The sequence below is a fragment of the Phoenix dactylifera genome, chromosome 15, assembly GCF_051530095.1.
Source record: "Phoenix dactylifera cultivar Ajwa chromosome 15, Ajwa_hap1_PhDact_Kaust_v1.1, whole genome shotgun sequence".
NCBI lineage: Eukaryota > Viridiplantae > Streptophyta > Magnoliopsida > Arecales > Arecaceae > Phoenix > Phoenix dactylifera.
The window spans coordinates 17,100,824-17,116,603 of NC_143204.1; the positions used below are offsets into that span (position 1 = coordinate 17,100,824).

Genomic DNA, 15,780 nt, shown 5'->3' on the forward strand with positions numbered 1-15,780 from the left:
TGGAAGCTCCACGACCACCTCGCCGTGCCATTACGATCGCTCTGAGATCAGGCCCTTCCTCTAGCGCCAACTGTTGCTGGTGGTCCAAACCGAGAACGATTGACACAGCGGTGTGAACGGGGTTCCGTCTGAGTTGTCTTGGTTGGTGTTGGTTACGCTCCACCTTCCACCGGGAAATCTGCAAGCAAGCCTCGCACCACCACTGGGGTAGTGGGGGCCCTCCGACGATCAAGTCAGAGGAGATTGGAGGAGGAGGAGGAGAAATGATAATCGCAAGCAAGAGAGTGCTCTGGAAGATATTGCTTACCCCCCCTTCTCCCCCCAGCCGCATATATACCTGGCTGGGGGGTCTCTCAGGGGGGTTTGTCATCGTGGGGCGCGATGGAGTGGCCACTGACATGGCCGTTACAGGGCGTCGTGGAGCAGCGCTGGGTACGGCCATGACAGGGCGTAGTGGAGTTCCGCTTTGTACGGCTGATACAGGAGATCGTGGAACAGCATCGGATACAGCCGTTGCAGGGAGTAGTGGAGCAGGAGGCCTCGGCGTGCCTCTGGAAAGCAGCCTGTCGTTATCAAGAGATCTCCGACTCGGGGTCGGAGTGCTGGATCAGGGGGCAGCCGACCCGAGGTCGGGCTGTGGAGCCGAAGATGTCCGACTTGGGGTCGGATTGCTGGATCAAAGGACAGCCGTAGTCTTCATGGGCGCGCGTGCCGGTCACGTGGAGCATGGCGGCTTAGTTCCCCCGTAACAGGCGGTGATCCTAAATCATCTCTATTTCTTAAATTACCATCCAACTCAGTGATGAAATATTTATTTTTGAGATCGAAAATTAAAGATCACTCCAGAACAGTGATCCGGATTGAAAGTTAAAGACAAAAATACCTCTCAATTTAACAAAAAAATTGATATATCAATATACCATCAATATATTTATCAATGTTATATATATATACACATATATACATATATATATATATAATATTATGTTGATATTGTATATTATATTAATGATATATATTATATTATAATATATTACTAATCATATTATTATCTTATTATTATTAAAGGATAATTTTAAATTATAGTAGAAATATATTATTATATTTTATATTTATATAATGAAAATATTTAATATATTACTCCTATATACCTTATTTTCCTAATCAAAATAATTATTAGTATTGAAAAATATATTATAAGTATAAATAAAAATATTAATTCTATAATGAAAAATAACATATTTTATAAGATTAATAATTTATAGGAGTAATAAATATATTTTTACAGAATATATTAATAATTAATATATTAATAAATATATTAATATTTTATTATAATATATTTATATGATTAATAAATATATAATAAGGGCTATTAAAAGTAGAATATGTGACAAAATTATGGAGCTATTATAGGAATTAGCATATTGACTTACATTTTTGATTCATGAGAAGTAAAAATACATAAAAAAATCCATCTAAGATATATCAGAGGTATTTGTGGTATTATGTGGTCGGTGATCTTGGATCTCCGTACCATACCAAAAAAGTTACTCATGCATACTCGAAAATTTTTAATCACTAGACCATAGCTTACCAAACACATTGATCTTAAATCACTGAGGATCAAATTACTCCAGCATTCGAATCACTGAAGATCTTAGATCACCGTGGTGATCCTATTAGGGTTACCAAACGCCCCCAAGGAGTTTTTGACATGCCATGTGTTAGGAAAAATTTAAATGTGCACGCGGCCTGAAATTTGGCCGCATGCGCGTTTGAGAAAAAGGAATGGCCAGCGGGCGTTACACGTTTGAAAACGCGTCCGCAAAGACCATTTTGCCCCCATTAAAAATCCTATATAACTCCCTCTATTTCATCTCTTTTAAAATACGAAAAATTACAGAAAAATAGTAGAAAAACTCTGAAAAAATTCTTCCTCCTCTTAGCCACTTTTGATCTTTATTTTTATATATTTATTTAGTTTATTTTATTCTTTTCATTCTGCTCTTTGCTGGATCTGCAAGTCCGATCGGGTTCGCTTTGACTTCTTCCGAGATGTGCCGAAGAAGAAGTTGTAGGGTCGTCGTATCTCAGAGGAGGATTGTCGGGAGACCCGTATGTGGGGGCAAATACTTCTTTGGGACAGCGTCTACGCGCTTCGACCTGCCTTCAATCAGGCTATTTTCTTCTACCTTTATTTTTAATTTAATATTAGTAGATTTGTAGGATTTAAAATTCTATGATATAAATTTATTAAATGCATAGATTTATATTATGCTAGAATAGATTTATTTTGCATTAAAATAGAATTATTTGGATGCCGAATAATATACATGTACATTATTCCCTTTAAGATTTTCCATTAATTGAATTTATAAATTTATTTGGTTATTTAGATGATATATTGCTAACAATCCAAAGAAGTATTTGATTATTTTTTGTTAGTAATATATAATTCATTAAATTCTTTATTGCAATTGTGGCATATTAGATTTTAATTGCAATAATCATTTTTGCTAGTACATAATTAATAATAAATTATTCTGAAAAGGTAATAATTTGTTTAACCTCCAAGAGGTTTATTATACCTCCATTTGGACTCCTCAAGGAGTAATTTACAGATCCCATTCAAATGGAAAATTCGGAAATTGGTTAATACATAATAATTAATTTATTGAATTGACTTATTAGATCTCAATCAATTATTCTAATAAAGGAATAAATCTTATAATTCATTAAATTGGCTTATTAGATCTCAATCAATTATTCTAATAAAGAAATAAATCTTTTAATTCATTGAATTGATATTTTAGATCTTAATTATAATGATTGATTTGCTACAAAATTAGTGATCAATTATTTTAATAAGAAAATAAATCAATTCTAATATATATATAATTCATTGATTGATAAATTAGATTTCAATTACAATAATTGTTTTGCTAGCATTAAATTTAGTAATCAATTATTACTAATTTGGAAAACTCAAATGGAAAATTTAAAAGTTAGTTAATCCATCATAACAAATTTAATTTTGCACTTAGGTTATTCTAAAAATTGAATTTATGTGATTTCTAGTGACTATATCTACTAACTAATAGTGTCTAAGAAAAGCTTGTCAAAAAGACATACGTGCCTAAGAAAGGCTGGTACTTAAGTAAGCCTAGTGCTCCACCACCGATCTGGAGCTGATCTGGCTATTAGTTTTTTGGATATATAAATTAGACATCCAAAGTTCAATATAAATATTAGTGCAATCTTTTGACATAGATTTTTTTGCCTTAATTTAAGTTTCTGTCTCTATTCTGTAACCCTGATCCTATGGCCTCAAACACTAGTGACCACCTTAGTGCCAAACCTGAAAAATTTGATGGTTATAACTTTAGAAGGTGACAGAACCAAATGCAGTTCTAGCTTATCATATTAGGGTTAATCTCAGCCATAGGTGAAAGCATTACTAAAGTTAATAACGGGTCCAATCCAACTACTTCACGATATGCTCAACCTTCTCCAACACCGAACCTTTTGCCTCCACTAGCACACCCTCTAGAACACCTGATGAGATAGACTATAATTGTATTCATAGAATCTTAGGTGCCATTTCTTAGAGGTTGTATGATATCTATTACATAGCCAAGAGTGTCAAAGAACTCTGGGACATCCTAAAAAGCAAATATGGTCTAAATGATGCTAGGGTGAAGATGTTCGAAGCCTCTGACTTCAACAACTTTAGGATGGTGGACTCAAAGCCCATGAATGACCAAATCCATGATTTTGAAATTCTGATCCACCAGCTTAGGGCTAATGGAACCAATTTGGTTGAATCATTCCAAGTAGAATGTCTGATACATAAAGTACCTAACTTCTGGTCTGATTTTACTAAGACTCTGAGCCATGCCCAAAGAGGTCTGACCTTCATCCAAGTTTTGAACTTCATGCTTGTAAGCTCAGAAGTACCTGAAAATTTATGGGGGGAAACTTTAGTTTCAACCTATTATATCCTCAATAGGATTCCCTCTAAAAATAATGATCTAACCCCATATGAAGATTGGAAATATAGAAAACCTAATCTTAGCTATTTGAAAGTGTGGGGGTGCCTGGCAAAAATAAAAATACCTAAATTTAAGAGAGAAAATAGGGCCTAAAATAGTGGATACTATATTCATAGGATATGCAGCCAATAGAAATGCCAATGTAAAAATGAACAGGCACTTAAAAGTGCACATAAATTATTAAGATATAAATTGAAAAATAATATTATTGCCTTGAATTTTGTAATTAAAAAAAAACAACTTGGCTGATCAGCTTACAAAAGGCTTGTCTAGAACAGTAGTTCTAGAGTCGTCGAGGGGGATGGGGCTTAGCCCATAAAAATAGATCACCACGGTGGGAACCCAATCTGAAAAGGTTCAATGGGTAGAAATAAACCGGAGTGTGACTAAGAAGAGCACTATTTCATGTTTTCCTCATCCCTAGGGCGCTAGTGCTCATAAAAGCAAGCGGTAGGATGAGTTCGTTTGTATTAATGAGTCCGAGACCCAAGAGACATGAGCTTTCTTGCTAGCTTCCTTATTAGGACTCACCTATATGTGCAGTCGTAGGCCGCGATTATATGAAATAGGCGATTCCCTAAAAAGCACATTATAGATACCTGCGCATGGCCATAATAGCGCAACCCGCTCAGAACCCAGATCGGGATATATTATGTGTGATGTTGATTTATTCTGAGCCATGAACCGAGGTTCAAGGTTAAGACCACCTTGGCTCCACAGATGTAATCAACTCTCACTAAGTGAAGATTCAAACCGAAAGATACCTACACCTATTACATAATATAAGATATCTAGTATTTTATTTTGATTTTAAAATTATTTAAATTTTTGTGGAGGATTATTAGGAAAAATTTAAATGCGCACGCGGCCCGAAATTTGGCCGCGTGCGCGTTTGAGAAAAAGGAATGGCCAGCGAGCGTTACGCATTTGAAAACGTACGCGTTTGAAAATGCGTCCGCAAAAGACCATTTTGCCCCCATTAAAAATCCTATATAAATCTCTCTATTTCATCTCTTTTAAAATACGAAAAATTACAGAAAAATAGTAGAAAAACTCTGAAAAAATTCTTCCTCCTCTTAGCCACTTTTGATCTTTGTTTTTTATATATTTATTCAGTTTATTTTATTCTTTTCATTCTGCTCTTTGCTGAATCTGTAAGTCCGATCGAGTTCGCTTTGACTTCTTCCGAGACGTGCCGAAGAAGAAGTTGTAGGGTCGTCGTATCTCAGAGGAGGATTGCCGAGAGACCCGTATGTGGGGGCAAATACTTTTTTGGGACAGCGTCTATGCCCGTCGATCTGCCTTCAATCAGGCTAATTTCTTCTACCTTTATTTTTAATTTAATATTAGTAGATTTGTAGGATTTGAAATTCTATGATATAAATTTATTAAATGCATAGATTTATATTATGCTAGAATAGATTTATTTTGCATTAAAATAGAATTATTTGGATGCCGAATAATATATATGTATATTATTCCCTTTAAGATTTTTTATTAATTGAATTTATAAATTTATTTATTTATTTAGATGATATATTGCTAACATCATGCGCCCTATCTCATACATCCCAAAACATATATAAATTAAGAATTATGTAACGCACTCATTGTTTAGAACCAGACAAAGAGAAATTAATTCTTAAAAAAATAAAAAAAATAAATGAGAAAGAAGGCATGGTGGTCACCATCATTGCCACCACTCGCTCCTTTGCGCACTATCTCCATCTAGATCTCTATAAGACCGTTCTTTTCTTTTGATCGACCTTCTATGCTACTAGAACTATAATGCAGAAGGATCGGACTCAAATGATCCAATTTGATTCAACCTATCTCCGATCTTGCCCGCTAAAAAAAGATATGAAGGAATCTCACTCCTCTTATTTGTATGGACATGTAGGAGGATGAATTGGAAGGAAAGCTTGATGCTTGGGCTTTATTGGAGAAAAAAACTTGACACCAGTATCTTGATGATGACCTAACAATTCTTTGACATATATCCTCTATATTGTCCTCATGTTTTATTAATATGCACCTCAAGTTTAGATAATATATTATTTAAATTATCATTTTTTAAACATATAGTTCCCATCAAGTGGTAGATTTTCCTTTTTTTTGTTTCTTTTTTCGTTGTATTCTGACCTCGCATGAAATTGCATAAGGTAGAATTGCAACTAAGCAATATCTTACCTGCATTGATTTATTATTCCAGCATGCGATGATCAATGTCATCTTTTCTCTCATATTAACAAAAGAAGAATAATTTGTAAAAATATTCCTTTTTCGGTCAGCAAGAATGATTTCGAAGGAATGTCTCATTCCTGGCCTTTCAATATAAAGCATAATATAAAATAAAAATTTACCTTAGATTGGTCGATAATCTGCCTATTCTATGAGGTTGCTTTCTTTTTCGATGGAAAAAAAATTGGACAAGAATTTGTTCAGATGATTTCTACCCGCGCAGAGAAATTTTATGCTGTCGTTCCCAATGTCGCAGCTCCTCCTTCCGTGCCGTATTGCCAACCCTGGTCCACGTAGGATAACACGTCATCGACAGCTTGCATCCAGATTCGGGCCCGCATGCGCCGTGTCCTAAGCCCTGCCGCTCCGTGCCAGGACAAAACACGTGCCGCTTTCACCTAGCATGTGACCCCCACACTCCGCCTCGAGTCGCCGCCGCGCCCCACGTTTCCAAGTGCTCCCCCGCCCTCTCAATTCCCACGATACCCAACCTTCGTTCCCAGACTAACCCCCCAAAACATAAAATAATAGAAAAAAATTCGCCCTTTCCGTAAAATAATAGAACAGCTCGCGATTTAATAGTAAGAGTATTCCATTTTTAACCCTCATATTTTCCCTTCCCAAAATGCACCCCGTTACCGTTTTTTCCTCTATTTAAACCAGCATCTCCTCCCATCCCTTCCCCTGTTCCAAGGACAAACAGAGAATTGGTTCCAAAGGATAACACCGAGAGAGAGAGAGGGAGAGCGCGCTCTTCAATGGCTGAGAAGCAAGAGGTGGAGCAGGAAAGGTGCCCGGTGGAGGAGGTGGCCCTGGTGGTGCCGGAGAACGACGACCCCTCTCTCCCGGTGATGACTTTCCGGGCTTGGTTCCTCGGCATAACCTCATGCACCGTCCTCATCTTTCTCAACACCTTCTTCACCTACCGGACCCAGCCGCTCACCATCTCGGCGATCCTGATGCAGATCTCCGTGCTGCCCCTCGGGCGGCTCATGGCGTCGGCGCTCCCCAACAAGGAGGTGAAGGTCTTCGGGAGGTGGGGTTTCAACCTCAACCCGGGGCCGTTCAATGTAAAGGAGCATACCATCATCACGGTGTTCGCCAACTGCGGCGTGTCGCCCGGCGGAGGGGATGCCTACTCTATCGGGGCGATTACGGTGATGAAGGCTTACTACAGGCAGAGCTTGAGCTTCCTGTGTGGCCTTATCATTGTGATTACCACACAGGTTATGGAAAGAACTCCTTTAGATTTTCCTGTTTTCTATTAATTTAGCTTAACTAATTTTTATTGATGTCAGGAGGAATAGAATATATGCATAATTCTTTGTTGTTTTTCTCCCCATTTTTCTAATTTTAATATGTTGAAGATGTTTGAATTTATCTATTTTTTAGGTGAGGAAGGACGCGTTTATCTTCCTTTTTGATGTGTTAAAAGCCTCTTCCTTGACTATGCTTTTTTCCTAATCTAGTTTTATTTGAATATCTGTTAATTGGTTAGAGTTTAGGATTTAATTCGGATGTAAAATTTGTTTTCATGCATTTGTTTAATATGAAAGATACTACTTAAAAAAGCTATTTTTGCGAACAATTCAGCTTTCTTTTCTTCTTCTTCTTCTTCTTCTTCTTTTTTGATGAGAATTCTAGCTTTTTTCCATTTGAACTTTCCCCCCCTCTTCTCTGATTTCCTATCTATTGTGCAACCTATTTGCCGTTTGTCTGTATATCTGAATTGGTTTTTCAAAGCAAAACAAGTGATCAATAAATGTGGATACAGCCATCATGCCAGATTTTCTTCATGGAATTGATATCTTTGACGTGTCAAATGACTGGAATGTTATAAAATTAATAGCTAGCTAGCTAGCTAGTTAGTTCATGACTATTAACAGTTTGAGGTGGCTCCCTTCTGTTTCTAACCATGGACTTTAATTGAATGGCATGACATGATTACTTAGAACTGACCCTATATAATTTCAGTGACTTTCCATCTAATGTTTATAACTTTTAACATGCAGTTGCTAGGCTATGGATGGGCTGGCATGCTGAGGAAATTTTTGGTAGACCCTGCTGAAATGTGGTGGCCTTCTAGCCTGGCTCAAGTTTCCCTCTTCAGGTTTATACATTTACTTACTCATTGTTTCAGACCAGTATGAGATAAGTGCTTGATTGATTTTTTAGGTAGTAACATAGCTGGATATCAGCATCCTAAGCTACTAGCAGATTTACATGAAGATCTCATGTATAAGTACTTACAATTTAACCCCTTTTCTGTTATGTTTGCGTGATACTGTACTTAATTCTTGCTTCTTAGCTAATGCTGGAATTTATGTTGCAGAGCTCTCCATGAGAAGGATTCACCTTCCAGAGGACCAAGCAGGATGAAGTTCTTCCTAATATTCTTTGTTGGAAGCTTTCTCTACTATGTGCTGCCCGGCTATCTCTTCCCCATCCTAACATTCTTTTCATGGGTATGTTGGGTGTGGCCTCATAGCATCACTGCCCAGCAGATTGGATCAGGATACCATGGCCTTGGCATTGGAGCATTTACACTTGATTGGGCTGGAATCTCAGCTTACCATGGTAGCCCTCTGGTGACCCCATGGTTCTCCATTATCAACACTGCTGTTGGCTTCATCATGTTCATCTACATCATAGTGCCCTTGTGTTATTGGAAATACAACACCTTTGATGCCCGCAAGTTCCCTATATTCTCAAATCAGCTCTTCACCTCTAAAGGGAAAAACTATGACACTACCAAGGTGCTGACCCCTCAATTTGAGCTAAATGAAGCGGCGTACGATGGTTATGGGAAGCTCTACCTGAGTCCTCTCTTTGCACTCTCGATAGGATCAGGGTTTGCCAGATTTACTGCAACCCTCACTCATGTCTTTCTGTTCCATGGCAGGTAGGCCTTGGAGTTCTGCTTGCAAAATTTATACCATGTTGATTTACATGTGCCTCATGATGCTTTCATCATTCTTCATTCCTTTAACTTCTCGATATATGCTACTCATCATCGAACAACCATGGAGATCTAATGGAACTTGAATTCTTTAATGTCGACCGTTTATTCTCTATATGATTTATCCAATCATTTCGATATATAAACTTCGATATTCTTTTCCTTCATCGAAGTAGAGTCATCTGATATTCGAGATCAAGGTAGGCGTTGGTGCATCACAAATACATCTGTTCTTTGTGTAGTGATATCTGGAGAAGGAGCAAGTCAGCAATGAACTCCTTAAAGCTTGATGTCCACGCCAAGCTGATGAAGAACAACTATAAAGAAGTTCCTCAGTGGTGGTTCCTCATCCTACTAGCAGGAAGCACCGTTCTATCGCTGTTGATGTCTTTCGTGTGGAAAGAGCAGGTGCAGCTGCCTTGGTGGGGCATGTTATTTGCTTTTGGATTAGCTTGGCTTGTAACTCTTCCTATTGGAGTAATTCAAGCAACCACGAATCAGGTAATTGAATTTAAAGCTCACCGAACTCAAAGTTTTGATATCACCAAAAAGTTTATGCGATATCAGCTTGCGCAAAGCTAACATGTTATCCTCGGGAAAAAAAAAGAGCTAATATCTTATGTCGTATTATGATTCAGATCCAGATTCATAGAGTTTAATCACAACAATAATGATACTGTCATCGAAGCTATTTCATTCAGATACTAAACATTTTTCTCATTTATGAGTTCTACCAGCAACCTGGCTACGATATCATAGCCCAGTTCTTGATCGGCTACATCCTTCCTGGTAAGCCAATAGCTAATCTCCTCTTCAAAATTTACGGGCGAATCAGCACTATCCATGCCCTCTCCTTCCTCTCTGATCTCAAACTCGGCCATTATATGAAGATTCCACCAAGGTGCATGTACACTGCTCAGGTGAGCCGCTACTATAACCTCTTATCCATGCATCAATGCTCATGGTTCTTGTTATTTCACTAACATCCAGTCCTATTATCCAGCTTGTAGGAACCATCGTCGCTGGCGTCGTCAACCTTGCAGTGGCATGGTGGATGCTCGAAAACATCGAGAACATCTGCGACACCGACGCATTGCCTTCTGATAGCCCATGGACCTGCCCAAAATACCGTGTCACCTTCGATGCATCTGTTATATGGGGTCTGATAGGCCCAAGCCGGCTCTTTGCTCATGGCGGCCTCTACCGGAACTTGGTGTGGCTGTTCTTAATTGGTGCAGTCCTTCCTGTGCCCATTTGGCTACTGAGCAAGATGTACCCCAAGAAGAAGTGGATCCCTCTTATCAACATTCCGGTCATCTCTTATGGGTTTGCCGGAATGCCTCCTGCAACACCAACCAACATCGCTAGTTGGCTCATTACAGGGACGATCTTCAACTTCTTCGTACTCCGATACCGGAAGGAGTGGTGGCAGAAGTATAACTATGTCTTGTCTGCGGCTTTGGATGCGGGAACTGCATTCATGGGTGTGCTGCTGTTCCTTGCTCTCCAAAATCAGCATATTGGCGTGCATTGGTGGGGGACGGAGGTTGATCACTGCCCCTTGGCATCATGCCCGACCGAGCCGGGGATCGTTGTTAAAGGATGCCCTGTGTTCTGACTATGTGATGCTTAGAACTTGCGAAGAAAATTTGTATGGAGAGCGAATGAAACTGAATGGTAGTCTTGCTCCTGGCCTTGATGCAAAGGAATTGTCTGTAGCATCTGTTATAGTCTTCTTATACTTCTACCTCTCTCCTTCGTACATATTCATGATAATTAATAATAGTTGAGTGAAGTCATTCACTTCCTCCATACTCTCTCTCTCTCTCTCTCTCAAAAACAGAAAAGAATGAGACTGAATGGCAGTGGAGAAGGAAGAGTTAGAACTATCAGGTAATTGGGTGTTAAGTTTTAGTTTTTAAAAGTTTCTTCCCCTCCTTTGCACATATTAGTGATAATTAATAATAGTTGAGGGAAGTAATTCACTTCCTCCATGTTCTCTCTCTCTCTCTCAAAAAAAAAAAGAAGAACGAAACTGAATGGTAGCGGAGAAGGAAGAGCTAGAACCATCACGTAATTCGTTGTTCAGGTTTAGTTTTTAGAGTTCCCCTCTTCTTGCTGTGAGAATTTTTTTTAGTAAAATGATATGTGAGTATTCTTTGAAGAGGTACGATATCAAGTCTCAATATGACATTTTTTTTTTTTTGATGCAGCAGTTACTCGCACCAATCATGTGTGAGCGCACTCAATAAAATCAGAAAAAAGTATACGGCGAAGAGAAGAAGGATCCGAGTCCTGATCCTTCCAAAGAAGCTCTCCCGAATGATGCGCAACATAGAAGACGACCCAATCCGTTGCACTATTTGCCTCCCGATAAACATGAGAAGCTCAGAAGTTGCTACACTCTTCTACGAGCCCCAGAATATCTCGAAGAAGTGGGTGCCGATCATCACAGGTATGCTGACCTCGGATCCACTCAATTTTTGTTGTTGAGTATCCCTCCAGATGGATACTATCTGCTCCAAGCACCCGCCTCGCATAAATAATCCTCTCCCAGGATGCCCTCAACTCAACTCTGCATACTAACTCCTCAAAGGTACGTCGCCCTTCGACCGCAATGAGTTTGGCGCCGTGATCCCTGATCACAAAGCCAATACCCCCACTGCCTCCAGCCTGAGAGCTATTGCCATCAAAGTTAACCTTGAGAGTGCTAGAGAAGGGGGCTCCCAGGATACAAAAATCACCCTAGTCGTTGTAGCAGCTGAGTGAGAGCCCCAAATGTCCCTGGCCACCCAAAGTGAAGCCACCGCAGAAGTACTGGTAATCTCTGAAGCATGAAGTAGACCCCTCCAACTTCCGAACCAACTGACTCATCTACCGAATCAACGGCATAATCATCAGAACCGACTGCAGCTTCATCGACTGAATGAACTAGTCTACAACCGTCCTCGGGTGCGCCCTTCTATCCTCAAAGATCCAAGCATTCTCGTCCATCCAAATGTGGTAGGCCACATAAGTGCTCCTGATGGCACACTCTTCCCTATAAGGCCTTTGCTCGGACTCCTTTAGGTGGCCTAAGAAGTCCTCTATCGAGTTTATGGCCTGCAGCATGTTGGGTAGAGCTATTGGGCCACGGAACACCTCCATATTTGAGCTGCCCACGGGCACCCAAAAAGGATATGGTTGATCGTCTCCACCACCTTTGGGCACCACACACAAACCGGGGTGACTCTCACTCTCCTCCTGACCAACATATCTCTAGTCGGCAAACATCCCTATACCACCTTCCATAAGATCAAGGTGACACATGGATGGATGCGTAACCTCCATATCTAGCCCCCCGCAATATGCCGGATCATCCTCCCTCGGTCAAGGTCTCGTAGGTTCCGAGCACTAATCTTCGATCTCCCAATCCCTCTCCATACTCTCATGTCCGCATGTTCTCTTATGGGTATCGGCATAGCCAGCACTTTCTCGGCCAGCTACTCTTTGAAGGCTCGATGAACCAAGTCCATGTCCCATCGCCTCTCCCTCTGAACGAACAAGTCACAAACCTTAGAGCCCGTCAGGCTCCCAATGTCGACCATGGTGGGCCACCAGTCAAGTGGCTGCTATGTCAGCCATCTGTCCTTCAAGACATCAATAGGTCCGCTCATCTCCATTCACCCAACTGGTCAAGAGGGACACCCTCGGAGTCCGGATGTAAATCTCCCTCTAAATGAAGGAACTGTGGCCCCCAGCGCGAAGGCTAGGGTCGGGGTCTCCATACTTGGCCCTCATCAAGATGCACCATAGACTCTCAGGCTCCAGAATAAACCGTACCGCATGCCTGGTTGCCAGAATTTTCCACCTCGCCACCAAGAAGTGAACACCTAGCCCTCCACTCCTAATCGGTTGATAAATGACATCCCACGCCACCAAATGAGTGCTGCTCCTCCCCTCCTGGCTTTCCTAGATGAATCTCCTAAAAAACTGCTCCAATGACTGCGGAGGTGCCAGTGGCACTATGGTATTGGATAGCAAGTAAACCGAGATCGAGCTCAACACTGACCAAACAAAGATAATCCTGCCCATCATGGATAGGGATTTCGCATGCCAGCTCTCCAGCTTGTATCTGATGCTCATCTCAACGGACGTGTAGTTGTCTCTGTGGGGGTGTCGGCTGGTGATGGAAACCCCAAGCTTCCTTTTTCTTCGAGGAAGCCATTATCTTAGCACAAAAACACAAGATTTTTTTTTTTTTGAAAAAAAGAAAGGAGATCCACACCCTATAATTACCTAGAAACTAGAATCTTTAGTTGTCAAACGAAGGGTGTTATCACTGGGCAAGTCTCGGTTCACTTAAAAACATAAATTCTAAGACCCATAGGTTTGGATTAGCTCATATTGGAAATGTCGAGGCTCGTAGTTTGGAAACTACCAAATGATGGCCAAAGGCCATATAACTTGCACTTTCTATACTAACCTGGTAATTAGAGAATCTTGTAGAAATATAGATACTGAACAAATACTCATAGGATAAGACTTGTGAAGATAGCTTTTAATTTATCCGACAGAAATATATCATTACAAAAATTTATTTTCAACAATATCTAAATAATTATTTGCTCGAGCAAATAACATCATTGTTTTGAAACAGTAAATGATGATTTTGGACTTTAGAGGGGGTTCAATTTTTTAAACATTAATTAAAATGAATCCCTCTAATATAATGCGACATCAATCTTTTCTTCCATCTTTATCCTGGGATTGTATTTTTTAAAATAATTTTTTTAAAATTTATCCATCTTAGTTCAACTTTCTTTCACCTTTTGGAGAGAAAGAAGCTTATCAACAAAAAGTTATGAAGTGCATACTATCAGTCTTAACCCAGTTTTTAAACTAGTTGAGCGGACCTGAAGAAGCCTGGATACGTTGTTTGTGCATGCCTCACACATGCCATGAGGAAGAGGACTCTAGATTGGAGTTTGTCTTTATCCCTGACTCTGTCGGGTGAAGGAAGTCTAGGGCACGCTAGATTCAGGCGGAGCCCTAAGTTTTATTTATAAAAAAGACCCTTGCTTCCTCTATAGCACCCCACCACATCCCACATTCGAGTTTCTTTTATTAGGGTCATTGTTTTCAAGCTCTTTTCCATGAAAAATTTCCTTAGGTTTTTATTGATCCACCCTCGAAACCTCACTGAAATGGAGGTAATAGGCCCTAGTCCTTCTTTTGCCCATTTGATAGCCCTAAAGACGTCATCACCGGCCGATCACCGGCCATATTGGAGGTGGCCAATCACTGGATTGCCTTGAATAGCACTCCAATGTTCGGCCTTATCCCCTATTTTTCGTTTGTTCATCCACCATCGACCACCATGGTTGTTGTTGCTGCGCTGCCTTCACCGAAGGCTGAGCCGAGACGGATGCTTGCTATCACCGCTGGCCATCTTGAGGTCTCCATCAGATCAAAAGCAAGACCACTTTTCTGTTTCTGTTTTCTTTTTTCTTTCCGTCCTATCGACCACGCCGCCGCCACTGTTGCCATTAAACACTGCCATGGGCCACCACTATCTTGCCATAGCAATTGCTCGGGTAGCCTCCCTATTCCCTTGATGTGAGGAAGAGAGAGACACCAAGTCTCTCTTATTTTCCTCTTGCTTCTCTCTCTCTCTCTCTCCTCCTTTCTCTCTTCTTTCTTTCTTTCTCTCTCCACTCTCTCTCTATATGGTTTATTAGGCCCAATGGAGGATTCGAAACTTTTACTTTGTGAATCCCAAATTGACCGTAGTAGATGGTCTTGGATCGATATTTCTCCGACCATCCACTCTAGCTTTCGTAGAACACCCATCGTTGATAATGCTGCCTTTGAACTGATTGGATTCTTGCTTCATGATCTACTAGTTGAGTCACCCAGATCCAGCCCACTCGGGCTTTATCTAGGTAGTCATATCCTTTTCTCTTATAAGTTTTCCACTATCGACCATAATCACTTTATGATTTTTCCTGATTTCGATTATATATGGATGCAATCAATTGGACAAAAAGATGTTGAGCAAAAGGTTTTACATTCTAGTTCCTAAACTAAGGTAAAATTCTAATTTCTTATTTTTTTTTGAATTAAGATAGGATAAGAAATTTGGGATTAAGAATAACTCGAATATTAAAACTCAAAAATAAAAAAATTAACATTTTAGTAACTGATCAAGGATAGACTGATTATTTATTGGTGTAAATTAATTAGACATGCTAGACGTGTACTTGAACTGGTATGGTACTATTATAAGGCACGAGAACTGCTGCAAAAAGATGTGATATATCAATCTTGGGGGATTGAGGGAGACCCAGTAACTACCACCAATTGGCTTTCTCTATATTGGAAATTACTAGTTTATCAAGAGGTTGATCAGCTTGCTAATTGGCTCTTGCTCGACCCACCATAGAATTATGGGTAGACAAATTTCTCCCGCTCATCTACGATCTACCTAGGATTGTTGAGATTTTTGACTGTCTTGTTAATGTTAGTGTATTCCAATTTTGCACA

The 15,780-nt window shown here is 39.9% G+C and overlaps 1 protein-coding gene across 1 annotated transcript; it reads left to right on the forward strand.

Moving 5' to 3' along the window:
• The first annotated feature begins 6,974 nt into the window (after positions 1-6,974).
• Positions 6,975-11,067, forward strand: LOC103704224 (oligopeptide transporter 3-like). Its single transcript, XM_008787426.5, has 6 exons — positions 6,975-7,522; positions 8,309-8,406; positions 8,629-9,198; positions 9,498-9,756; positions 9,993-10,175; positions 10,259-11,067. Exons 1-6 carry the CDS (start codon positions 7,055-7,057, stop codon positions 10,871-10,873), a joined length of 2,193 nt encoding a protein of 730 aa, XP_008785648.2. The 5' UTR covers positions 6,975-7,054; the 3' UTR covers positions 10,874-11,067.
• The last annotated feature ends 4,713 nt before the right edge of the window (positions 11,068-15,780 follow it).